This window comes from Fusarium proliferatum, assembly GCF_900067095.1.
Source record: "Fusarium proliferatum ET1 genome assembly, contig: FPRO_scaffold001, whole genome shotgun sequence".
NCBI lineage: Eukaryota > Fungi > Ascomycota > Sordariomycetes > Hypocreales > Nectriaceae > Fusarium > Fusarium proliferatum.
Genome location: NW_022194790.1, coordinates 1,181,581 through 1,204,297, shown reverse-complemented (window position 1 = coordinate 1,204,297; position 22,717 = coordinate 1,181,581). Strand labels below are relative to the sequence as shown.

General features: G+C 50.0%; 12 protein-coding genes across 12 annotated transcripts; 9 read left to right on the top strand and 3 right to left on the bottom strand.

Annotated features, from left to right (window-relative positions):
* Positions 1-63: 63 nt before the first annotated feature.
* FPRO_01683 (uncharacterized protein) lies at positions 64-1,825 on the top strand (the record flags this gene model as incomplete). The annotated part of the gene is made up of 6 exons (XM_031228750.1): positions 64-277; positions 331-527; positions 571-944; positions 990-1,115; positions 1,162-1,648; positions 1,700-1,825. The coding sequence occupies 6 exons, from the start codon at positions 64-66 to the stop codon at positions 1,823-1,825; spliced, it is 1,524 nt and encodes a 507-aa protein (XP_031074790.1).
* Positions 1,826-2,084: 259 nt separating this feature from the next.
* On the bottom strand, positions 2,085-3,538 carry FPRO_01684 (uncharacterized protein; the record flags this gene model as incomplete). The annotated part of the gene is made up of 2 exons (XM_031228739.1): positions 2,085-3,364; positions 3,433-3,538. 2 exons carry the CDS (start codon positions 3,536-3,538, stop codon positions 2,085-2,087), a joined length of 1,386 nt encoding a protein of 461 aa, XP_031074789.1.
* Positions 3,539-3,726: 188 nt separating this feature from the next.
* On the top strand, positions 3,727-4,198 carry FPRO_01685 (putative small nuclear ribonucleoprotein; the record flags this gene model as incomplete). The annotated part of the gene is made up of 4 exons (XM_031228728.1): positions 3,727-3,777; positions 3,870-3,941; positions 3,988-4,062; positions 4,121-4,198. The coding sequence occupies 4 exons, from the start codon at positions 3,727-3,729 to the stop codon at positions 4,196-4,198; spliced, it is 276 nt and encodes a 91-aa protein (XP_031074788.1).
* A 187-nt stretch (positions 4,199-4,385) lies between these two features.
* FPRO_01686 (uncharacterized protein) lies at positions 4,386-4,916 on the bottom strand (the record flags this gene model as incomplete). Its single annotated transcript, XM_031228717.1, has 2 exons — positions 4,386-4,564; positions 4,616-4,916. The coding sequence occupies 2 exons, from the start codon at positions 4,914-4,916 to the stop codon at positions 4,386-4,388; spliced, it is 480 nt and encodes a 159-aa protein (XP_031074787.1).
* A 672-nt stretch (positions 4,917-5,588) lies between these two features.
* On the bottom strand, positions 5,589-8,218 carry FPRO_01687 (uncharacterized protein; the record flags this gene model as incomplete). Its single annotated transcript, XM_031228706.1, has 3 exons — positions 5,589-6,952; positions 7,006-8,098; positions 8,165-8,218. The coding sequence occupies 3 exons, from the start codon at positions 8,216-8,218 to the stop codon at positions 5,589-5,591; spliced, it is 2,511 nt and encodes an 836-aa protein (XP_031074786.1).
* Positions 8,219-9,488: 1,270 nt separating this feature from the next.
* Positions 9,489-10,937, top strand: FPRO_01688 (uncharacterized protein; the record flags this gene model as incomplete). The annotated part of the gene is made up of 3 exons (XM_031228694.1): positions 9,489-9,516; positions 9,567-9,728; positions 9,778-10,937. The coding sequence occupies 3 exons, from the start codon at positions 9,489-9,491 to the stop codon at positions 10,935-10,937; spliced, it is 1,350 nt and encodes a 449-aa protein (XP_031074785.1).
* A 577-nt stretch (positions 10,938-11,514) lies between these two features.
* Positions 11,515-12,522, top strand: FPRO_01689 (uncharacterized protein; the record flags this gene model as incomplete). Its single annotated transcript, XM_031228683.1, has 3 exons — positions 11,515-11,688; positions 11,754-12,003; positions 12,056-12,522. 3 exons carry the CDS (start codon positions 11,515-11,517, stop codon positions 12,520-12,522), a joined length of 891 nt encoding a protein of 296 aa, XP_031074784.1.
* A 558-nt stretch (positions 12,523-13,080) lies between these two features.
* Positions 13,081-13,781, top strand: FPRO_01690 (uncharacterized protein; the record flags this gene model as incomplete). Its single annotated transcript, XM_031228672.1, has 3 exons — positions 13,081-13,421; positions 13,473-13,515; positions 13,596-13,781. The coding sequence occupies 3 exons, from the start codon at positions 13,081-13,083 to the stop codon at positions 13,779-13,781; spliced, it is 570 nt and encodes a 189-aa protein (XP_031074783.1).
* A 1,536-nt stretch (positions 13,782-15,317) lies between these two features.
* On the top strand, positions 15,318-16,218 carry FPRO_01691 (uncharacterized protein; the record flags this gene model as incomplete). Its single annotated transcript, XM_031228661.1, has 3 exons — positions 15,318-15,579; positions 15,635-15,663; positions 15,718-16,218. The coding sequence occupies 3 exons, from the start codon at positions 15,318-15,320 to the stop codon at positions 16,216-16,218; spliced, it is 792 nt and encodes a 263-aa protein (XP_031074782.1).
* An 811-nt stretch (positions 16,219-17,029) lies between these two features.
* FPRO_01692 (uncharacterized protein) lies at positions 17,030-17,493 on the top strand (the record flags this gene model as incomplete). Its single annotated transcript, XM_031228650.1, has 2 exons — positions 17,030-17,160; positions 17,223-17,493. 2 exons carry the CDS (start codon positions 17,030-17,032, stop codon positions 17,491-17,493), a joined length of 402 nt encoding a protein of 133 aa, XP_031074781.1.
* Positions 17,494-19,088: 1,595 nt separating this feature from the next.
* On the top strand, positions 19,089-20,025 carry FPRO_01693 (uncharacterized protein; the record flags this gene model as incomplete). The annotated part of the gene is made up of 2 exons (XM_031228639.1): positions 19,089-19,199; positions 19,261-20,025. 2 exons carry the CDS (start codon positions 19,089-19,091, stop codon positions 20,023-20,025), a joined length of 876 nt encoding a protein of 291 aa, XP_031074780.1.
* A 772-nt stretch (positions 20,026-20,797) lies between these two features.
* Positions 20,798-22,633, top strand: FPRO_01694 (uncharacterized protein; the record flags this gene model as incomplete). The annotated part of the gene is made up of 1 exon (XM_031228628.1): positions 20,798-22,633. One exon carries the CDS (start codon positions 20,798-20,800, stop codon positions 22,631-22,633), a length of 1,836 nt encoding a protein of 611 aa, XP_031074779.1.
* Positions 22,634-22,717: the final 84 nt, after the last annotated feature.

Below are 22,717 nucleotides of genomic sequence, written 5' to 3'. Positions count from 1 at the left end.
GCTCGCACTCGTCATTATCCGGACTCTACAGCACGCCTTATCACGGTCAATTGATCTGTAACCATGGGGTTTCTGACAGACAAATCGCTAACCAATATCTGTCTGCAGGTTACCCTTGTGTTACTTATCGCTCAGCTATTTCGTCTTGTTCGTCGCTGGTCTCGTCTCCGCCATATTCCTGGCCCAGCCAGCGCAGGATGGACTTCATGGTGGCAGTGTCGAGGTGCTCTTAGCGGTCGCTATCATGAGCATTTAAAAAACGCAGCCGATCAATTCGGTACGACATTTTCATCAAAACACTTCCCAAAATTACTGACAATCAATAAATAGGCCCTCTCATTCGTATTGGTCCCAACGAGGTGCTCTCAACAGACCCAGTTGTGCTGCGCAACATGTCCGCTGTGCGAAGCACTTATACAAAAGGCGACTTTTATAGCAGCGGCAGGATAGTCCCTGGTGTCGACAATGTCGTCTCCGAGAGAAATGAGGCTAAGCACAAATTCATGAGAGCAAAGATGGCTCCCGGTGTAAGTCATTTCAAGCATCGCACTGCTCTTCTGATACTGATAGCTTCTTGAGTATTCTTACAGGGAGAATGAAGGTTTCGGCTTCGAGGCAGGCATAGATCGCCAACTCCTCAGCTTCATCTCGCTCATCGACCGAAAGTATCTCTCAACTACAAGCCAATCACGGCCTCTTGACCTTGCCGAAAAGACACAGTTCTTTGCCCTAGATGTGATTGGCGATGTATCTTTTGGTCAACCATTCGGCTACTTGACCAAAAATGAAGATCTGTACCAATACAATCAGATAAATGCCAGCTCCCTGCCGGTCATGAACGTGGTATCCGTCTACCCCTGGCTGGGAAAGGTTGTTCATCGGTGGCCGCTAAGTCTGTTGCTACCGCGGGAAGAGGACCAAGTTGGCTTCGGGCGACTGATGGGGTGAGTTACATACCGGTCAATGGTAACTCAAGCTTACTTTTGTAGCTTCGCGAGGCACTTTGTTCGCAAAAGACTGGCCGAGGGGGTCACGATGAGGAAAGATATGATGCAGATGCATATCAGTAACGGAATGAATGAGGAAGAACTTATCCAACAAGCCTTCATCTCAATGTAAGTTCTCAAACCACTCTAAAGACCTCCAACTGACCAACCCTAGCATCGCTGGTTCTAACACAACAGCACATGCTCTTCGGATGATCATACTCTCCTTAATCACAAACCCAAGCGCATACCGCTCCCTCATCGCCGAGATTCGAGGGGTCACCTCTACAGTCGGCAGTCCCATCTCCTGGGCACAGACGCAAACACTACCATATCTTCAAGCCGTCATTCGCGAAGGTCTGCGCATGTGGCCGCCAGTAGCTGGTCTTGGTTTCAAGCAAGTCCCTCCAGAGGGCGATACCATCAGCGGCTTCTTCGTCCCCGGCGGAACGCAAGTCGGTCAGGGGTTCTACGCTGTTGGTCGGTCACGGCTTGTCTGGGGCGATGATGCTGATGTTTTTCGGCCTGAGCGATGGCTACTCGCCGACGAAGACAGGCTAAGGGACATGGTAGCGACGTTGGACACACATTTCGGACATGGGAAATATTCGTGCTTAGGAAAGCCGATTGCTCTCATGGAGATTCACAAGGCTGTTTTCGAGGTATGTACGCCTATACAAGGCACCTCGCATAGTTATGCTAACAGATGCTAGTTGTTTAAACGCTACGATTTTGCTATACTGAACGCTGAAAGACCTATCAAGACACAAACGTCGGTCTTTCTCTTTGCTTCAGACTTTTGGGTCACCATCACCCAGCGTAATGACGAAGAGAATTGACTTCGATTGTGCAATTGATTGGACGCGAAGCTTTAACATGTATATATCTCGCATTCTAGACGTACCATGTAAGTCATATGAATTCGACATATTCAGATCTAAAGCCGGCATCGAATAACATATTGTGCCACACAAGAGAGCAGATTTGCAACAACTCTCATGAAGCTTACTGGTGTTCATTTATTCAACACATACAGCAAGTAAGTCCGCTTGTCCGTATCGAACGAGTAGAGTTAAAAAAGCCACTGCTCCTCTGTGCTCAAATCTCCTCTTCCTCGGGTTTCCTCGATGGCGTACCAAGTGTCTCGAGCCCCCTGGCTCCCACCATTTCCACGGGCGCATTTGCTGGAATTTCCACGCCCTTCCCTTCAACGACCTTTCCTTGTCCCATAGCTTCTTGATATTTCTTACCCGTCTCATCCAACAGAGCTTGTACCTCCCCCTCTCTCTTCACAATATCCTCGCGTTCCTTCTTCAGTTTCTCAACACGGTTCTGCTTACCCTTCATCTCCTCTTCCATGCCCTTCAACGTAGTCTGCAGACGAGCTAGACATTCCGTCAAGCTTGGTAGAGGTGATATCTTGGGTGGCGCCTGTAACAAGTCCTGGCTGGGATCTTTTCGAGGCTTCTTCAGACCGTCCATACCTGCACGTGTCTGTGCAGCCTCGTATGCGATTCGTCTCTCGGCATCGCTATCGGAGGAGGAATCTGAAGTGTGCCCTTCGGCAGCTGTGATGAGCTCTTCCATCATCTTGCGATCTTGTTTCCGCCTCTCCTTTTCGGCACGTCTCCCCAAGGAAAGCCCACCGTCTTCAACGTAATTATCGAACCCTTCACCGAGATCCTCGTCCTCGGCTATTAACCGTGTATCATCCTTCTTTTTGCGACCAAAGGGATCTTCATCATCTTCAACCGATAGAAAATCCTTCTCCAGAGCTAATCGTTTACGCCGTTCCTTCTTTTCTAGAATCTCGGCTTCTGTTAGAATAGCCGTTGGTTGTGGTTGGTTGAACTCTGACGTATCAACGACAACCGCGCCTTCAAGTTCAGAAGCATCCAGGTCCATGAGATCGGCGTCATCGGGCGGCAGTGTTGACGGCCTTTGTGGAGTATTTGGTGTTGATGATTGTAGCTCTTCAAGGTATTCTCTACTGTATTTGGGTCGGTCGTCATCATCCCCAACCGTCCTCATGGGAAGGCCCTTCGTGCCCAGTCCTCTTTTGATAGCGCTGTTTTCCAAAGCTCGTCCCAATGGCAGTTTCTTGGGGGTGAATACCTCGGTGGTCTCATCATCTCCTGCAGCGCTGTCGTCTCCACCAAAGGACAGCCGTGAAGATTTATTGGATTTTTTCTTTCCTTTCAAAGATCCCGATCGACTAATCGCTGGTCGAACCACCACTGGCCCATCATCCTCGTCGTCGTTGGCGGCTGGTGCATCTCCCAGGCCCTCGCTATCAGCAGGATTGAAGCTTTTCCTTAGCCCCGACTGTCGAAATGGTTTACGGCCAGCTTTTGCGCCAAATACTGGTTTAACGGGTTCTGTAATCGCAAGGGTCAGCCTTGATCTCATCAGCAAGAGTCGCATTTCAAGTTCTGGGAATACTCACCATCGCTACCAGCACTGTCGCCACCTGCTACTGAAGGGGCATTTTCGCTGGAGTCCTCGTCGGCGATCTTGATGACCTTGGCCTTTCGTTTCGCAGAAAAACTCATGATGCGATTATCTTTAATATCGGCGCATTAACTGAGAGGTAGAAAGTTCGCGACGCGGAATGAAAGTGACGTGCATTTCGATATCTTATCAGCACGTGATCTTTCCGCCCAGAGAAATGGAGATAGCTCTAGGCCGCGATCGCGTCGCATGAAACAGCATCCAACTATTCAACCATTTATTGCTCAAGATGGCGCCCGCACAACCTGAGCTGAAGAAGGCAAGTCGTAGTCTTTTCCGTGTCGCATGCTCCCCAGCGTCGTCTTCAGCACTTCTCCCGGGCTAAAGCATTGCGATCTGTGGCTGCTGATCCATAGCTAACTTTGTGAACAGTACCTCGACAAGAGACTGTTCGTCCAGTTGAACGGCAGCCGAAAGGTCATCGGTATCCTCAGAGGTTACGATGTGAGCAATATTCGTGCGATTATATAGACAAAGCTAACAGAGACAGGTCTTCCTGAACATTGTCCTCGACGAAGCGGTGGAGGAAAAGGATGGAGGAGAGAAGGAGAGAATTGGCATGGTTGTACGTTTTCCTGACGCACTCTTGGACCACAGAAGACAAGATACTAACATTTGGACAGGTCATCCGTGGTAACTCGGTGGTAATGCTCGAGGCTCTCGAAAGAATTGGCGGCGATGACCGACGTGGAGACCGATAATCCTGAAGAATGGCGGAAACACTAGAAGAGACGACGGAAATTATGTGATCTTTATTGGCGTTAAGGTCGAAAATGAGACAAGTCCTTGAGGGCAGTTTGTTTGGGTCACATCTTACTAGATATCAAGAGAGGAAGGATATCCTCGAATTGTTATGTTACACCATGTCCAGCCAAACACTACACTACCTTACTCCTTCTTCTCCCAGGCCTTCTCGTCATAGGAGTCCATCAACTGGCCAGCATACGCCTTCTGCCAACCCTTGATACCTCCAATCAGAATTTCAGCCTTGATCTCTGTCTCTTCAACTTCGTCGAGGTAGTCCTGCATCCAGCCAGCACATCGTGGGCCTCGACTACCGCAGCTTCCTGGGTGAAAATGAGCACTAGACCGGTTCAGCTACCTAGTCGATTACTTACCGCAATAAAAGATGATTCTCTTGATACCCGCCTGTTTGACAAGGTGATAGATCTGAGGACGGGTCTGATACAAAGTATGAGCGGGGAGATTGATAGATGTGGCGATAGTGCCGCCCTCCCAGTCCGTCCTTCGCACATCGACTAGCAAAAAGTCCCTGTGTGCATTCTTTCCAGAAGCTGAATTCACTTCAATAAGTTTTGCGACGATTGAAGGGTCCGTTCGGGGGCATTCGGCCTTTGGCTCAGGGAATTCCTCCCACCATTGCTTCTGCGGGGTGTCCTGCGGGGCGTCTTCTCCCATGGTGTGACTTTTTGAGGGGAGAGAGCAAAGTTTCGTAAACAAGCTATGAGATTTCTATAGCAACGATATTGAATCAAGACTTGGAAATGGTTATTGTGTAGTGCAGATTGGAGGTGAGAAGACTTGCACTTTTTATCGTAGCTGCTAACCTTGGGTGATGATGACGGGATGCAGTGCCGACCCGGAACTTTTACCCCGGATTAAGGTTGTACAGCAACATCACGGGTCAGATTACAAATTCTTTCCAACCTCAAAAGTAATTCTCGAGACAGGACCGTGGTGTCCATAAAGGAATAGAAAACGATAGACTTGCTATTGCGGTATGCTTGTGAAAAGGGCAATTCTGCCGTGTTGGACTTTGTAGAAGCACTGTCTGTGACCAAGCGGATAACTATTAGGCACGTATCCATGACACCATCCATAAGTCTTAGTACATGAAAGGGTGATAGATGATAGATGATAGAGGTTTGCAGAGGAAGACATGTACATATAAAGAAATGGGCCTTTGACTTTTGAAATATTAGTATCCAGTTGTGCAAGTTTGTCAATAAATTTGTTCACACCAATGCTACTTTCGTGGTGAATGGCCTAGCCAGGCAGCATTCATCGACTGATTTATGATTAAATGAATCCCAATTTATTAACGCTATACATGCTTTTAAATATCTGCGATCATGGGTCGAATGACTTCTCCTCGACAGCAATCTTTGACTCCAGAGCGATATCACCAGCAGATCTTCCAATCATAAACTTGTAGTCACCACCCTTAACCACCCACTTCTTTGCCGACTCATCAAAGAAAGCAAAGTCACGAGTACGAACAGGTATCTCGACCTTTGTGCTCTCACCAGGTTTCAGCGTAACCTTCTCGAAGGCAGCCAATTGCTTCAGAGGATCGCCCTTAGCAGTCTCAGCAGCTCCCACATAGACTTGCACAGCGATGGCGCCGACGACCTTGCCCGCGTTGGAAACCTTCACGCTGACAGTGTAGTCATCGCTAGACTCCTTGACCTCGAGATCGGAGTAGTCGAATGTGGTGTACGAGAGACCGAAACCGAAGGGGAAGTTGACCTTGTCGGCAGAAAGACAATCGAAGTAGCGGTAGCCGATGAAGACACCTTCGCCGTATGTCACCCTCAGTCTGCCGTCAACGTGCTTTCCGGGAAAGTTGCCATATGCAGGGCAGTCTTCGAGCTTCTTGGGGAATGTGCAGGTAAGGTGGCCTTCAGGGGTTTGGGCACCCGTCAGCACATCTGCGATAGAGTTACCAGCCTCCTGACCAGGGAACCACGTCTGGACAAGACCCTGGATCTTTTCCAGCCAGGGCATAGCAATGGCGACACCAGTCGAGTTGACGACAATGGTATTGGGATTGACCTCAGCAACCTTGGCGATCAGGCGGTCCTGGCTACCATCCTTGGGCAGGTTAAAGCTGACTTGGTCCTGACCCTCAGTCTCCCAGAATGGCTCATGACCAGTGAAGATAATAGCATAGTCGGCATCCTTGGCAACATCGACAGCTTCCGAGAGGAGGTCACGGTCATGCTCCGCCTCAGACATGTATCCTACTCGCAGACCACATCGTCCCTCCAAAATGCCAAGGTCAAGATCCTCTCCGTCCTTAGCAGCAGGGGGTGAAGTGTGCATGGCGAGCTTGTATTTGCGTCCCGCCTCCAAGGAGACCTTGAACTCGGGAGGGTTATCACCGCCGAACAGGAAACCCATCGCATCCTTGGAGTTCTCCTTCTGTTCGAAGACGACCTTACCGTCGATGATAAGCTTGCTGGGTCCTAGACCAGAGGCGGTAAAGTAGTACTTGGCGGTCTCCTGGGCTGTGAAGGTACCCTCGAGGGTGACATCCTTGTTGCTGAAACCAAAGCCGCTCAGAACGGACACTTCAGAGTCGGGATGTGCAGGTCGGACTTCAATAGGCTCCGGGTTGCCAGGCTCGAAGATCTTGAAAGTGAAACCGGGGTTGCCGTCCAGGTCAACAACGTTCTCGGCGATAGGGGGAAGCATGCGGAATGTGTGAGCTCCTGTTGTACTGTTAGTCATCGTTCCCTAAAACGATGCTTCTGAATATGCCTACCCTTAGCATAAGAGAACTCTGCACTGTCACCGAGAGCTTCGTGAAGAGCATCCCAGGGGGTGACCTTGTAGTGGGCGTTGACAGACGCACTGCCGCCACCATGGGCGAGACCAATCTTGGCATGGCCTAGCAGGGCAATCTTCTTGCCCTTGACCTTGTCCTTCGACAAAGGAAGGACATTGTCTTGGTTCTTCAGCAGCACGATACCCTTGGAACCAGCTTCTCGGATAAGAGCTTGGTGCTTGGGGTTGTTGATAGCCCTCTCCTCAGGGATGCTGGGGTCCTTGAAGCAGTTGAGACGCTCGAGGAACTTGAGTACACGCTTTGCACGCTCGTTGATGGTCTCCTCGGAAGTCTTGCCAGCTTTGATAGCCGCGATGACATCCTCGGTCTTCCTCCAACGGGTAGGACCAGGCATTTCGAGATCCAGACCAGCTTCGAGAGACTCGGCGGTAGAGTTGACACCACCCCAGTCGCTCATAACGAGACCATCCCATCCCCAGTCGCCTCGGAGGACTTTCTTGAGCAGGAACTCGTTGGAGTCAGCATGGTGTCCGTTGACCTGGTTGTAAGAAGTCATCACAGCCCAGGGGTTGGCCTCCTTAATTGTGATCTCAAATGGTCGGAGGTAAAGTTCTCGCAAGGTCCTCTCGCTAATGGTTTCATCGACAGTCAAGCGCTCAGTCTCCTGCTCGTTAGCAGCAAAGTGCTTGATGGTAGCTGAAACACCCTTGTCTTGAAGACCCTCCACAACTCTGGCGGCCATCTTGCCGGTCAGAAAGGGATCCTCTGAGAACGACTCAAAGTTGCGGCCGCCCAGGGGATGACGATGAAGGCACATGGTAGGCGCAAGAAGACACCGGGCACCCTTGGAGTGCGTTTCCTCGGCGAGGGCGGTACCGATCCTCTTGGCAAGGTTGACATCAAAGGTTGATGCCATCAAACAAGCGGCAGGGAAGCAAGCAGCTGATGTACCACCAGCAAAGGCAGCTCCTCGAGCGCCATTGGGACCGTCTGAGACCTTGACATGAGGAACGCCCTTGGAGGAAATGGGGACTGTCTCCCAAAGGTCCTTTCCAGCGAGGAGTGAGATCTGTGAGTGAAGATCAGTTAGTTGAATGAGGACATGAATAATAGGATATATGTAAGTGAAACGTACCTTCTCCTCAAGAGTGAGGGAAGAGAGGATGGACTGGATATCAACAGAGGCCATGCTGATAGGAAGAAGTCGATTGACTGAAGAGGAGTGAAGGGGAGTCACATCTTGTGAAACGAGGAGAAGGCAGCTCTTTAGTAGCACAACAGCCAACCCCTCAAAGCAATGACGACTTCCCCAGGATAGTGAACTCGCATGTACTTGACCCGAGTGATCCGTTATTCAACCGAAGAATGGCACTCATGTGGCCATTGAGTACCCGCTTTACGTGCATCTGCGTAGGACGCGGTGTTGTGCCATTGGGTCGCGGACAAGGTGGTTCCTTGGTTTAGTGGTGAGTCTATCGATGCTAGTGGTACCGATCCGAGGCTATTCCGATGTTCAGACGGACCTTTCCCAGTGAATAGCCTTGAAAGTCTCGAGATGGTCTAGTTAAGCATGCCTTTTTCTCGTAAATAGAGTTCCAGAGATTTTTGATTAGCCGTTGCCTATTGTCTAAGCTTGGAGTGACTTCGGGTTTCACTCTAAAGTTGTGTCTTGTGCACAGAAGTACGATACAAGGTGAGGCCAGTGAGTGTCACCCATCGGCTAAATAGAAGTGTCCCGCCCTTCCAGAGCTTCAGTGGAGAACATCGGCTCCTCGCTCCTAAGTTCCGGGATTTGCAATTGATAAGAATAGAAGTACACTTGCATGTCATGTTTTTATATATTGAAACAAACATCTTAAGAGTCTGTTAGAATCTCGTATAAACGTCGGAAAATTACCGTAATGGAGTTTGGTCAAGTATTTCAATCTGTGGCCGTGTTGCAAGGCCCCAGACTGGCCTGTGTCTTGTTGGACCCCCCAACTGGAGCATCACCCTGGGGCCCCTGAACGATCGCCATTGACAGCTGCAGAGTTGGAGCACTAAAGGAATAGCGCCATTAGATGTACCTCGCATCACCATGAAGCAACAAGAGACCCAAATTGTCCGGTATATAAAGATACCAACAAGTTCCTCATACCTGAAGAGGAAACAAAGGAAGCCATCGGCGTTTCTTATTCACAACCCTTGCTTCATCCCTTGGTAAAACAAACAAATATGCCCCTTGAAACCTTCAGCCGAGGATTATGCGCCTCCAAGAAAAGAACAGGTCAAACAAACTCAAAACATGTGAGTCTGCGTCTACTCCAACTCAACTTACCTAACTAGAACAGTGACGCAAACAAAAATAGCACACGCCAAAGACACAACACACATTGACCTCCATGTAATCGTGTCCTCTCCCGCGATGCCATTGTCGACAAAGCAGCAATTATAGGGAAACCAGGTAGTTAGGTCAAAAGATGAGCGCCCATTTAGAGTTGCCCCGAGGTATTGCACATCATGATTCTTAGTTGAGCCCCTTTACTGACAGTTTTTAGGGGAGTCGTGGGCTTCAATCCCAACAGACTTGATTCTCGCCGAGTTGAAGCGTCGCAAAGATGATGGCGAGAAACCAGAATGCGGTTCGAGAACAAAGGGCTCCTATGATACTTCGGCGCATGTATTTGCATTGATACTGATCTTGACCCTCAGCACGTTGGGTAGGTTTGTTCAATTGGGAGCTTTGACACGGTACTGATATCTTCCCAGCATGCGCATTCCCTCTTTTCTCGCGACGAACGATGCGCGGCCGAGGCCAAAAAACCGTGATATTCTATTGCCAGCACATTGGAACCGGTGTCCTTCTGGCAACGGCCTTTGTCCACCTCCTCCCGACCGCTTTCGAGTCCATGACCGACCCCTGCCTCCCCGATTTCTTTAGCAAAGGATACACGCCGTTCCCAGGTTTCGTAGCTATGATTTCTGCTATCATTGTCGTCGGCATAGAATCGTACCTCACGGCCCGAGGAGCTGGTCACTCCCACTCCCACAACCATGGGTATTTTGACTCTGACGATGAACACGAGAGTGAGCTGCCCATGATGGACGCAGCTGGACTGTCCGAAAGGAGACACGGACCGCGACCACCGGATATTCACCTTGAGAACATGGAGAGTCAGGGGCTAGTTGCTGGTGTGTCACCACTCCCAGGATCTTCACCTCTGGTGGGACAGGAGGGCAAGAAGTTTAACGATGATTTCAACGATGACGACTCGGATCTTGACTTGGATATGGAAGAGCTTGAACCGGCTGGGTCAAGCAGCACGAGACATCGACATGGGCCTTATGCGTCGCTCAAGCCCGAGGGAGCTGGGGCCGAGGAGGAGCCTATGACACCTATGACGCCAATGTCTCCTGGACCACATAACCCCGAAGAGCAACAAAGAAAGCTACTACAATGTCTTTTGCTCGAGGCCGGAATTCTCTTCCACAGCGTCTTCATCGGTATGGCCATCTCTGTCGCGACCGGCCCCGCCTTCGTAGTTTTCCTTGTCGCTATAAGCTTCCACCAAACCTTCGAAGGCCTCGCCCTTGGCAGCCGCATCGCCGCGATTCAGTTCCCCCGCAAATCTCTCCGTCCATGGCTCATGGTTCTCGCCTATGGTACCACAACACCAATCGGCCAAGCAATTGGTCTTATTGTGCATCGTATGTACGACCCCAAGAGCGCAGGAGGTCTACTCGTGGTTGGCTTCATGAACGCCGTGTCATCGGGACTGCTCCTGTATGCTGGCCTTGTGCAACTGTTGGCGGAGGACTTTTTGACAGAGAAGAGTTACAAGATTTTGAAGGGCAAGAGGAGGTTGCAGGCCTATATGGCTGTTTGTGCCGGTGCACTCTTGATGGCTGCCGTTGGAGCATTTGCCTAGGGGGGGTTACGGGACTATTTAAAAGAACTGATGTACATAGAACGTAAAATTGGTGGCATCTTGTCAATGGCATCTTTCGTGGGCAATGGAGTTTTGAATGTAACGCGAAGCGATACAGGTATTGATAATGTTAGTCGTATTTCGTTTGTCTACTCTTTTACTCTTCTGAGTGATACTACACTGCATGTGTAGGTCCTATGTAGACACTCACAATCCACTGAAACGCCATGATATCTTTCTTTCCGAGGACTTGCATCATGAACAACCCCGGCCGGCCCCACATCAAAAGTCCGAATTTCCGGGGTCCGGCCTTCGAAATGGTCCGTCTGCTACCCCCTTGGGCCCCCTTTGCTCCAGGGTCTTTCGTGTTTCACCCAATTATAAATCTCCTTTTAATCAGCTCCCACCCACACCCGCATAAGCTCCCATGACATGACGAGCTATCGAACCATCAAGAAGTGAGCCCAGAAGCTGAATCTTGAGTGGCTGTCTCACTCTCAGGTTGGACAAACGTGTCCCTCGTTGTGCCTCTTCTGTCGCATTTATCCCCCCCTCCTCTCTTCTTGTGTTCTTCATCATGCCTGGCCAACGCATCCTCCTCTTTATTGTAGCTCAGGCTTTCTTTGCTGGACTTGCCGTGTTTCTCGCTCATTCGCCGTATCTTAATATGTCCGCCTCACCGACTGGTAGCCAGCCATGGGCTGATGGACCTATGAAGCTGGTGACAACACCACAGTATGAGACTAAGAAGGTTAGTTAATTGAACTAGGGTGCTCTGGGATGTAATTGGCAATACTGACTTATTCAATCTGGTAGACCGATCTCTTCACCACAGGCGCAACTCACATGGCGCTTTTACACAATGCCATCATTCGTGGCTTCAATTCCATCTACCTCCAAGCTCCTCATGTGAAGGAGGCCGACAAGGCCGATTTCATTGGATATTCTCAGACTTGGTTCAAGTTCGTCAAATCGCACCACGATGATGAGGAGGACAACCTCTTCCCCAAGGTTCAAGAGCTTCTCGGTGATGAGCCAGTATGGGACGAGACCCATCATGAGCATGGTAAGAACCCTAATCTTCAATTAGTACTTTGTCACTAAGACCGAGACCGCAGAGTCGTTCCTTGCGCCCCTCGCCGAGTTCAACACATACCTCTCTAACCTCGCCTCACCCAACGATCTCGATGGTGCTCAAGTCATCAAGCTCCTGGATGCCTTCAAGGAGCCCTTTGAGCATCACTTCCACAGCGAAATCTCCACCATCGCCGCTCTTTCGAATCACCCTAAGGCTCCCAAGGAAGACACCCCTGAAGGCACCGCCGCTGGCCTGACCTTTAAGGCATGGGGCAAGAAGACAGTCACAAAGGCTGGCGTGCTCGATGTTGTACCTTTCTTCCTCCTGAACTTGGATCGAACCGCCGAGGAGGGTATGTGGGCTAACTGGCCCCCAATGCCTGCGCCTATCTCTTGGGGCCTGACAAATATCGCGGGTTCTTGGTACGGGAAGTGGTGGAAGTTTTCGAGCTGTGATTCGCAGGGCAAGCCTCAGGAGCTCTACGCTCTTCGGAGTCTGAAGCAGTGATTGGGAAGTTGGGTTCTTTCTGTCGGGCTTGGATGAAAGGTGCGTCTGTTATTCTTTGGCGTTGTTTGGTAAGTGAAAGGATGAAAACTGTAGCTTTGTTAGTCGAAGAAATTCAATGGATCGGTGTGCCAACCATCTTCACTTTTCCCATTGTCCTAGCGGTGAATTTCTCCTGCATTGTAGACTCTCTTTTGGTACAGGGTCGTGGAAAAGGAACAAACGGCGTTTTCTTTGAAGTTGTAGATTCTTATGGTAACGTCGTGGTCACACTGCATCGGGTAGCAGAAGAAATAAAGACCTGACTTGCAAACATGTCAGTGCCTCATAAGTCATATTGCAGAAACGATTTTTGAAAGAAACGAGGAATGACTCCAGGCCCTCTGATGAGTCGTGGAATGGCTATAAAACCTCGGTTTCAGCACTGCGCCAACTCTTGTTCCTCATCTCATCACTCTTGTGGACATCTACCAGAATCCTGAAGACGATATTAGTGGAAAAATCAGACTCATAGACCGCCATCGGATTCACGAACCTTGTCACCAGCATTACATTACCAACATGGCTCGTTCAATTTATTCGCTTCGAAGCCAGAAGAACGGCGGCAGTAGAAGTTCAAACACGAGCTGGGATTCGGATGCCTCTTCAGCCTGTGACAGGGGGTCAGATACGAGCTCCACGAACTCTGATTCTAGTGAACCTCAAAACACCAGTTCGACGTATTCTGCCAATAGCACCGACAGTACCACGGCTCAAGTCGACTCTGACCATAAGGAGGAGACCTCATCTCTTCAACCACCTTTTTCTCCACGAATGATCGAAGAGGATCAACGCCGACCCGAGGATGATGGATTGCCGAACTACGCCCGTGATCTTCTTGATCTCCAAGCTCTCTACGTAGAGTAAGTCGCGGAGACTGGCCCTAGTTGATTCTTGCTGCTGACTCCTTAAAGCTCACTCGGTAGATCGCCTCCGATGGATGTGAAACAGAGAAGCGTAAGTTAAACTAGTCAGCGGTCGAAACTATACCTATGTCAGAGCTTGTTTGACTTACACGAAATACTGACGACCTCAAGTCTAGTATAGACTCCATCCACGCTGTCTGGGGTAGTCCAAAACCCCATTCCGAGCGTTTCTTAGAATTCCAGTCCAGCCGCGAAAGCGAGGAAGCCGCCGAGACTCGTTCCTCCAGATGTCCTAACGCCTCTGAGCGATACACAGCCCAGAGTAGCACACGTTATCCGAACCCGGGTCGTGTCTGAAGCTCGTGGTGACTCCACTTCGAGTCCTCGACCACCGGTACCAGACCTACTACCGCAGAGTTATGATTCAGATGTGCTGAGAGCGGCCTCAGTGATTAGCCCCTTGGAGGGCAAAACTTGAGATGGGATCAGCGTTCTGTATGGGAGGAGTTTTGATTTCTTTGGATGAGGATTCGACGCATACGGTTCGGGAGAAGGGCTTTTGGGTTTATTCAGGCTCGGAGATAGATCTTGGATGTCGTATCGACGGGTGTTTGCTTGTTTGGGTAGGAGTTTTTGATTTCTGGGATGGATGCGGTTAGCAAGATTTTCAATGTCAGTATTGTGGGAGTCAACACAAGGTTCAAGATCAAGGCCATGTCTTCATACATAGCTCTTCGTTCCTAAATAGATCGTGTGGGTGGTTCAAAGCCTGTGAGGACTAATGTCATCCTGTTAATGCAGACTTTAACGTTGGTTGTCCTGATTTCCCCTGTGGGTGGTAGTGTTCAAAGTCCAAAATACTCGAAGGCCCACTGTGCACAGTGAGAGGTCTGGGTCTTCAGTGCATTCAGGTTTCGAGGCCCCTGAGGGGAATTTCAACTTAGGACGGACGCCAGGAGATGGTGCTACATAATTTGGTCCAATAGTACCGCTTCTCATGACAGCGTACTGAATGTTCGATCGCCAACATTCAATTTTGGCGGTTACGCAACACTGAGTCAAAGAATATGCTTCCATTTAAGAGGATAGTGATCCGGTGATTGTATTTGAACAGCTATTGGCTGTGTATGTGTACTGCCGCAGAAGAGAGTATAAAGTCCTTGGCCAAGGGGCTCAAAACCTGGTTCTTTCCAAGCCCATATTCCTTATCGACACTATACTTTCTTTCCAACTGACTAAACAGATACAAAAGTCTCTCTCAACCAGATTCTCCATCAATCGTCATGGGGTGTTGCTTTAGCCACCCGGAACCGCCAACGCGAAGGCGGTCGAAATCGAAATCGGAGGTATATGTCGTGCTTCCCAATAGGGCTCGTGCAAAACCCCGTCCTGGCGGCCACGAACATAGTCATCGACATCGACATCGACATAGGCATAGGCATAGGCATTGCCATGGACATAGTCATCACCGCCATCATCACAGGGAGTCAAGTCCGTCTGGGACAGCTCTTGTGCCCGACCAAGGAGAGCCAGAAGCTGGCAATGAGCAATGATCGACGAAAACGGTGTTTGTTATAGTTCTCAGCTGCTAGTTGAAGCCATTGGCTCTTCCATGCTCATATCTCGTGATGTAGTATTTTCTCGTGTGTAGTTCGACGGTTGTACCTTCCTTGTAAGTGATGTCCCGTTAAGACAAATAGTGGAGCTGCTCGCGTCATGTACAAGTCCGAAGTCCGTAGTCTGTGTCGTGGTTGGTCAGTAAAGGGGGAGAAGAGCCAGGGTCCTGAACTTAAGGTACCTTAGCTGATAGATACATGCATGTCGTGTTGTCCCTTGCGTGTTTTACACAAACTTCCAACTTCCAACCCAATCGTGATACTCGCAACAAACGCAATGGCTTCCAACCGTCACGTTCTTGTGCTCGGAGGCAATGGAAAGATTAGCAGGCTTCTCACAGTCATCCTGCTGAAGAAGTCCTGGACTGTGACGAGTCTGATCCGTAACCCTGACCAGATCGATGACCTGAAGAAGATCTCGGAGGGCTTACCGGGAGACCACAAGATCCTGGTCCATGATCTCATCAAAGTTGATAGTCAGGAGAAGGCCGCGGCTATTCTTGACGAAGTGAAGCCGGACTCTGTCGTATTCAGCGCTGGTGGGTTGGATCTCCGTCCGGTAGCTGCGAGAAGTGTACGCTGATCAGTGGACAGGCCCTGGAAGGGGAACTGATCAAGACACGGTAGAAGCTCTCTTATGGATCGTGAGTTGCTGTGTGTGACTGATGTGTTTCTAGATCATCCGCATCGATCGTGATGCTGCAATCTTCTTCGTCAAGGCCTCGGTCGCCAACAAGTCCGTCAGTCATCATGTCCAGGTCTCCTACTTGGGCGCTCGACGCGAGCAAGCTCCCTGGTGGACTGCCGAAGACTGGGAAGGCTGGAAGAAGGTCAACTCAACATTCCTGGGTCCTTACTATGAGCCCAAGACCGCCGCCGATGAAGCTCTTGTTACTGAAGCCAGAAAGAGAGACGGCTTGACCGCTGTATCGGTCCGCCCTGGCGGTCTCACCGACAAGGACGAAGGGAGAGTGCTCTTGGGACAGACGAAGCAGGCCAGAGGCATGACCACTCGAGCGTCAACAGCGAGAGTCATGGCCTTGGTGTTGGAGAAGGAGGGTGTGAAGGGGCATTGGTTGGATGTTCTCGACGGTGAGGAAGATGCAGCGGCTGCAGTCGATCGTTACGTTCGTGATGAGACGGAGTGTGCTGAAGGAGAGCCAGTCCTGAAGAACTAATCCCGTAATCGAGGATCATCGGGGATCACGACCTCCCAAGGCCAAGACGGCACTTGGTGGCATTCCTGTGCCCACCCCTACCCACCATGGCACGCGAGTCTCCCGTCCCTAAGGGGCCTAGTCAGGTACCCGGCCTCGCACCCTCGAGAGTCCCACTGTTGGTGCGGGCCGGTAGGGAGCCACCTAGCAGGACGTGCGCTAGAATACCCAAAAAGGGGAAAATAGCTTCATGGAACTGCAACATGGTTTTTTGATATTCACAACTCTGATATAAAAGATATAGACATGAAACTCGATGCGAAGTTTGGCATCATAGTGATGCAACTTGTCCATTTTTTTCGAAACGTGCATCGCAAAGTTGGGCCCAGGATCAGCGAGTGCGTAGTTGAGCTTCCCATACTCTCCCCTTTGATATCAGAAATAGAACTGCGAAACTGCTGCACCAGAAACTGATGGCCCTGAAGCTCGAAAGAGCCCGCTGAACTTGCAATCACTTGCTAGATCTTTTGGCTATAAAAACCCAACCTTTCTCCCCCGCAGACTTCTTTTCTCTTCTTCACGTCAACATCGCTTGCTCCCTCACAACACAAGAGACGTTCACCAACACGAGGCACAAACTTCCCATCTTCTTCGAGCTTTCGACCTCAAATCACCTTGCTATTCTAACTACGCTTGCTCTTCCCTACGGTATGTCGCCCTTCTCTTTGTGTTGTTTCCCTTCGGGTCACTTCACTTCACGTTCCTTTGTCTCCCCTTCCAGCATCTCACATTTGCCCTTAGCATACCTTCCATCTCCAACCTTCACTACATCATGGGTACTATGGCCAAGATCAAATTCAAAGTTCGCAAGTTCATGGCGAAGCTCAAGCTCCGCCGCCGATTCGCGAAAGACGCGAAAGCCACTGCCAAACATGAGGAGCGTCTCGCTAGAGTCCAGCGGGTGTAAGTTTATCTCCAGTTCTCTCGTCATACATTCACGACATAACTAACCTATATTTGAGCAGCGAGGGGACTGAGCATCGGATTGAACGTTCTATGGATGTTATGGTCGCTGCTCGTCGCAGTGTGTACGGAGCTCACATGCTCCCTCGCACAACCAACTTCGGGGTGACCCCTGAGGAGGCCCGTGAGCTCCACCAGAGTCAGCAGGCTTACAACGCTGCTCACGCCACTGTTGGTAAGGACGTCGCCACCCCGGATGGGGGTGGTATCTGGGATGGCGATGCTTCTAAGGACGACGACGCGACTGGCAACCCCAACCCCAACCTTATCTAAATCCATCTTTCCCAGACGACCAACGAATTCATGAGCTTTACGAAAGTCACGACGAGGAAGGGTCTTTGAGGGTCTTGAGCGATGCCTATGGTTTTGAACGGGTGCCGGTACTACAGCAGATGAAGTGGTTTTAACATGGCTGTCTCTTCGAGACTCGCACAATACATCAACTATACCCAAACTTGACCATCTCTGACGTGAATGACTTCATTTCTATATTTCTACATTCCCTAGAATCTGTTTGACCTGACTGATACTCCTGAGTCACAGCTCAGTGCGCTCGAAGTCTAAAATTGAGCAGTGTTGTATATCCTTCTCCCGTGGACATCCCAGTGTAGCAAGCCCAAATTAGGCGTGTTTTACTAGACAAATCCATTCCTGTGCACTCCCCCTCCCATACTTTCGCCAATCCCCCTCCCAGACACCCAAGAACAAATACATCGAGCCAGCAGTCACTGTTTATTTCACTGGTGGGCTCGTTTGGTGGGAAGCTCAGGGCAGGGCAAACACTCGAGCAGTTTGCAACCACAAATTAATAATCCACAAACCTGTCATGCACAGCAGTCGGATACTCTTCTATTGTTTACGGTCAGTCCGTCTCCCGGGTTTACGAGGATTATGCAGAATCTGGTGGAAGAGTGTTGCTGCCTCAGGGGAGGGGCGATGGGAGTTGAATCGGCCGGCACTGGAGTGTCAGGCTGCAGTGTCAAATGACGCCATCCTTTACCACATGGTATGCCTACCTTACCGTGGCCACTGGTGATTAGGTAGGTAGTTATCGGTTGATGTTATTACACGAAGTTCCAAGATGATCTTGTGAGCCGGTAGATACGTAATCATGTGGTGTTGAGGACGTATGATATTTATCCCTACCCACCCTTCACAAGAGGAGCATGGACAGTCAATACTGCATATATCCCACATCATCTCGATAACTCTTTGTGTCTCTTCTTGCAGATGTCAAGTTAATCGTGTAAATATCCAATCGTGCAACGAAGACTGCCTGGCATTTACTTGTCTCTCCTCATCTACCAAAAATGGCTAACACCAACTTCAGTAAAGTTGTACCTACCTGCCACTCAGACTCAGGTTCTCGCCCACTGTACCACTTTCCAAGTCTGCGCTCACGCCCTTTTCGTCCGTTGTACTCAAAACTCAAGGACCTCGATCCTAAACGATAAAAAGGCTTGGGTAACTTAGCATAAGTTTAGGATACCTTTTACTGAGTTTGTTTATTTTAATAGCCTGTATCAAGGTCCGATATTTTCTTGGTCCCCGAGCACATCCTTGTCCCTGCCATAGTTCTATCAACTTAGGTGCCTTGGGTAATCTCGTCGCCCGTGGCGTATGGAACGAGGTGGCCTGTCCCGTCGTGGTGGTTGAGGGAAGGTCGAATGCTGCTGCAGCTACCTTCCTTGTTTTTGCTCATTCGCTAACAAACTCATCTGGACTTTCCACGTTCGTCACAGGATCTATATCTTCTTTTCTTGCAGTCTTGCAGTCTTGCTTTTGTTCTCCATCATCATCCACTTGCTTCAGCAATCAAATTCCATCAAACGATCAACAAATACATCACTTTGCTATAGCTTTGCAACATGCATACAATCACAAGTCACAATCTACCCACCGCTACAACGCCTCCGACTTCTGCAGCTGCCCCCGCCAACTTCAGCTCTGGGGAGTCTAGATCTTGCCTTACAAACCCTGTAAGTTCTTTCATCCCTTTCTCATCATCTCTAGCATCGCAGCTGACAACACCTCTTCCAGATGCTTTGGAACTGGAACACCATTGGTGTCTGCTTTATTTCCGAGGCGTGGTATATAGATTCCGGGGCCTTGTTTGCCACCACCTGCCTCGCCGCCTTTGGTCTGGCCTTATTTCTTCAATTCGCACGTCGTGCCTCTAGAGAATGGGAGCGTCACCTATTCGCCAGAAACGTCGGCAATCCTCAAGCATTCTTTGATCCCATTACTGGAATTGAACTTGCCCCCCTACAACCCGCTGCCGCTCAACCCGCTGCTGCTCAACCCGCTGCTGCTCAACCCGCTGCTGCTCAACCTGCTGCCGCTCAACCTGCTGGTGGTCAATCTGCTGGTGGTCAACCTGCTGATGCTGCTCAACCTGCTGATGCTGCTCAACCTGCTGATGCTGCTCAACCTGCTCAGCCTGGTGGTGGTCAATCTGTCGGTGGCCAATCTTCTGATGGTCAACCTGCTGATGCTGCTCAACCTGCTCAGCCTGCTCCGGCTAATGGCCCCGGCAATGGTCAAGATGCCGCCAACCGCCTTCCCCCTTTTTGTCCCAGCTTCATGGAACATATTGTCGAGGCTTCACTGTGCACGCTTCGACTTATCGTGACCTATGTCCTCATACTAATGGCTGTTTCCTTCAATGGTTACATCATCATTTGTATCTTCAGCGGTCATTTCTTTGGTATTGTATTGTTCTGGCGAGATCCGGTGGCCAAAGCCAACAAACCAAATGTTTACCAGCGTCTTTTCCAGCGGCCTATCGTTTTTGGTAATGTTTAGGAAGCGTGGGAAGGGATCAAAGTATGGGCAACAATATGCTGGAGGAGGTTTACGAATTGCTTGGTTGCAAGTTGGTAGAGAGGTTCCATTCTTTTACACTTTATTTTACATTGCTTCTCAGTACATAATAAGAGGTTCTTGTTGATTCTTTTATATGACAGCAGTGCATGTTGTGTGTAAGCCAGCAGCCTTATTGGGACCTTGATCCTAAATGAATGACAAAAAGACTTAGGTAAACTATGGAGTAGGTAGCATGAGTTTAGGATACATTTGCTGAGTTTATTTTGACACCCTACCTAAATCAAAGTCTGATATTTTCTTGCTCCCCGAGGCCTTTACAAGAGGCTTGCTTGGCTTGATCTGGGAAGCAGGTGTCTTTTTGACGACATCATCCCACTCTAAGACTAAACGGGACATTTACGTCTCTTGTTTCTTGTCTGTCAGTTGGTAGGTACCTAGTTGTTATCAATCAAAGATGAATTGGCTGACAAATTATCTTGGCAAGGAAGTGGATGTCCCCCCAATTTCGATTGGCGTTAACCTGTCGATCCTCAACATGGGGTTGTCCTACTAACCCAATTGAGCAGCCCCCCGTTCGAGTCTCGACCAAACTCGCAACTTTGATCAAATGCAACAGCTTTATTAATCACACTCCCATCTCCATCTCCATTTCCATCTCCATCTTCATCTCTAGCACCACCACGACTCACTTATACTGGACTGATTGCTCTTCCATCAAGTCTTTACTACAGAGGCTCACTAGGTAGCCATCATGTTTCGCCATCTCATGTCGTCAAAGGTGCGCTCCAACGCAGGCTGCTGGACCTGTCGTCTCCGCCGCAAGAAATGTGATGAGAAGCGTCCTGTCTGTGATTCGTGTGGCGCTCTCGAGATCAGTTGTTTCTTCGATGAAGAAAAGCCAGAATGGATGGATGGTGGACCAAAGCAGAAGGCCATGGCTGAGAAGATCAAGGCTCAGGTCAAGAAGCAGGCCAGCCAGCGTCGCGATCGCAAGTATATGGAGATGCTTGAAGCCGGTACTCGCAACGTCACACTACAGAACGAGGACCAAAGCCAACGGCAGCCTCATGACGCTGCAATGTCCGCTGCATCCGACACGGATCCTGCTTCGGGTCATGAGTTTGGATCGACACCTGCTTCTAGCAACACCAGCGGCGCCTCCCCCCCTGATATGCCATGGCACAGTCACTTCGCTGTCCCGGCCGAAGATTCCAGTAGCTCAACTGGCGCCAGTACCGAGATTCATTTCATCATGATTTACCTCGACTACGTCTTCCCTTATCTCTTCCCCTTCTACCGCCCTCCCATCTTGGCAGGCGGTCGTGGCTGGGTCCTCGACGTGCTCCAAAGCAACAAGTCCGTCTGGCATACAGCTGTGTCCCTTACTTCGTACTTCTTCAGCATCGTCATGGCCAATGGCGCAGTCGAGCATCAGGAGTGCACAAACCGAATGGTTCATCAATTACAGTCTCAACTTGAGATGGGTTTGAGGGAACTACAGCGTGAGATGACCGCTGTCAACCATAAGGTATCCTGCGCCGGCGTCCGAGATCGCCTCCTTGTTCTACAAGCTATCCTACAAATGCTCATCTTTGAGGTTTCAACGAGTAACAAGGACCACTGGAAGATGCACCTCGATGCCGCTATCACCATGTTCCAACAGATCCTTCCGCAATCAGAGAAATGGGGCGAGACATTGGAGGCTCTCTACAGCTACCGTTGGCCACCGCCAGAGATGGGTATCCGAAGACCCTTTAGCACTAATCAAGCTGCCCTTCGCTTCTTTACAGCTAATGTCCTCTACATCGATGTCATATCCAGCATCACACTCGAGCAGGCACCACGCCTTCAGAAGTACCAAGATAACATTATGCCCAGTTGCAAAACTTACACCAACCCACAAGAAGTTCGGATCTCGGGCTCACTCTTCATGGAAGATTATGTCGGTCTCAACAACTGGGTCGTGCAGATCATTGGTGACATTGCGGCGCTGGATGCTTGGAAGAAGGAGCAGAAGAAGAAAAACTCGTTATCAATAAACGAATTGGTTCAGCGAGGCAAAATCATGGAAGACGCCCTCAAGGGGGGACTCAGTGTCATTGAAGCGCAGATCCAAGCATCGGGCCCCTTCTTTGATCCCGTAATAAGCGTTGTGGCAAACCCTACTCAAAATTACGGCTACGGTGTTGATACTAAACAAGCCCCTGGCCTTGCGGTCAACAACATGATCTGGCTCCAAGCAGCTCTCACATACCTCCACGTCGTTATATCCGGCTGGCAACCGTCTTGCCCGGAGATACAAGCCTCCGTTTCCCGCATGACAGAACTCCTGACGACCCTTCCACCCAATGTCTGCCTCCGAACTTTGGTGTGGCCCTTTTGTATTGCAGGCTGCCTTTCGCCTCCTGAAGACGAAGATAGATACCGCGCAATGGTGGAGCGTCTGGGCCCGGTCAGTGTGTTCGGCACAATCAGAGAGGCGCTTGAAGTTATGGAGAAGGTTTGGTCGAGGCGAGATCAGATTGATGAGAGTTGGGATGTGGCCAAGTGCCTTCAGATTCTGGGACACGGAGTTTTGCTGATTTGATACCCTTGGGAGTGAGTTCGTTGATTGGTTCAGGATATGAATATTGCTTTACCTCACTCTCTACTGTGAAAGGGAGTTGCTGAA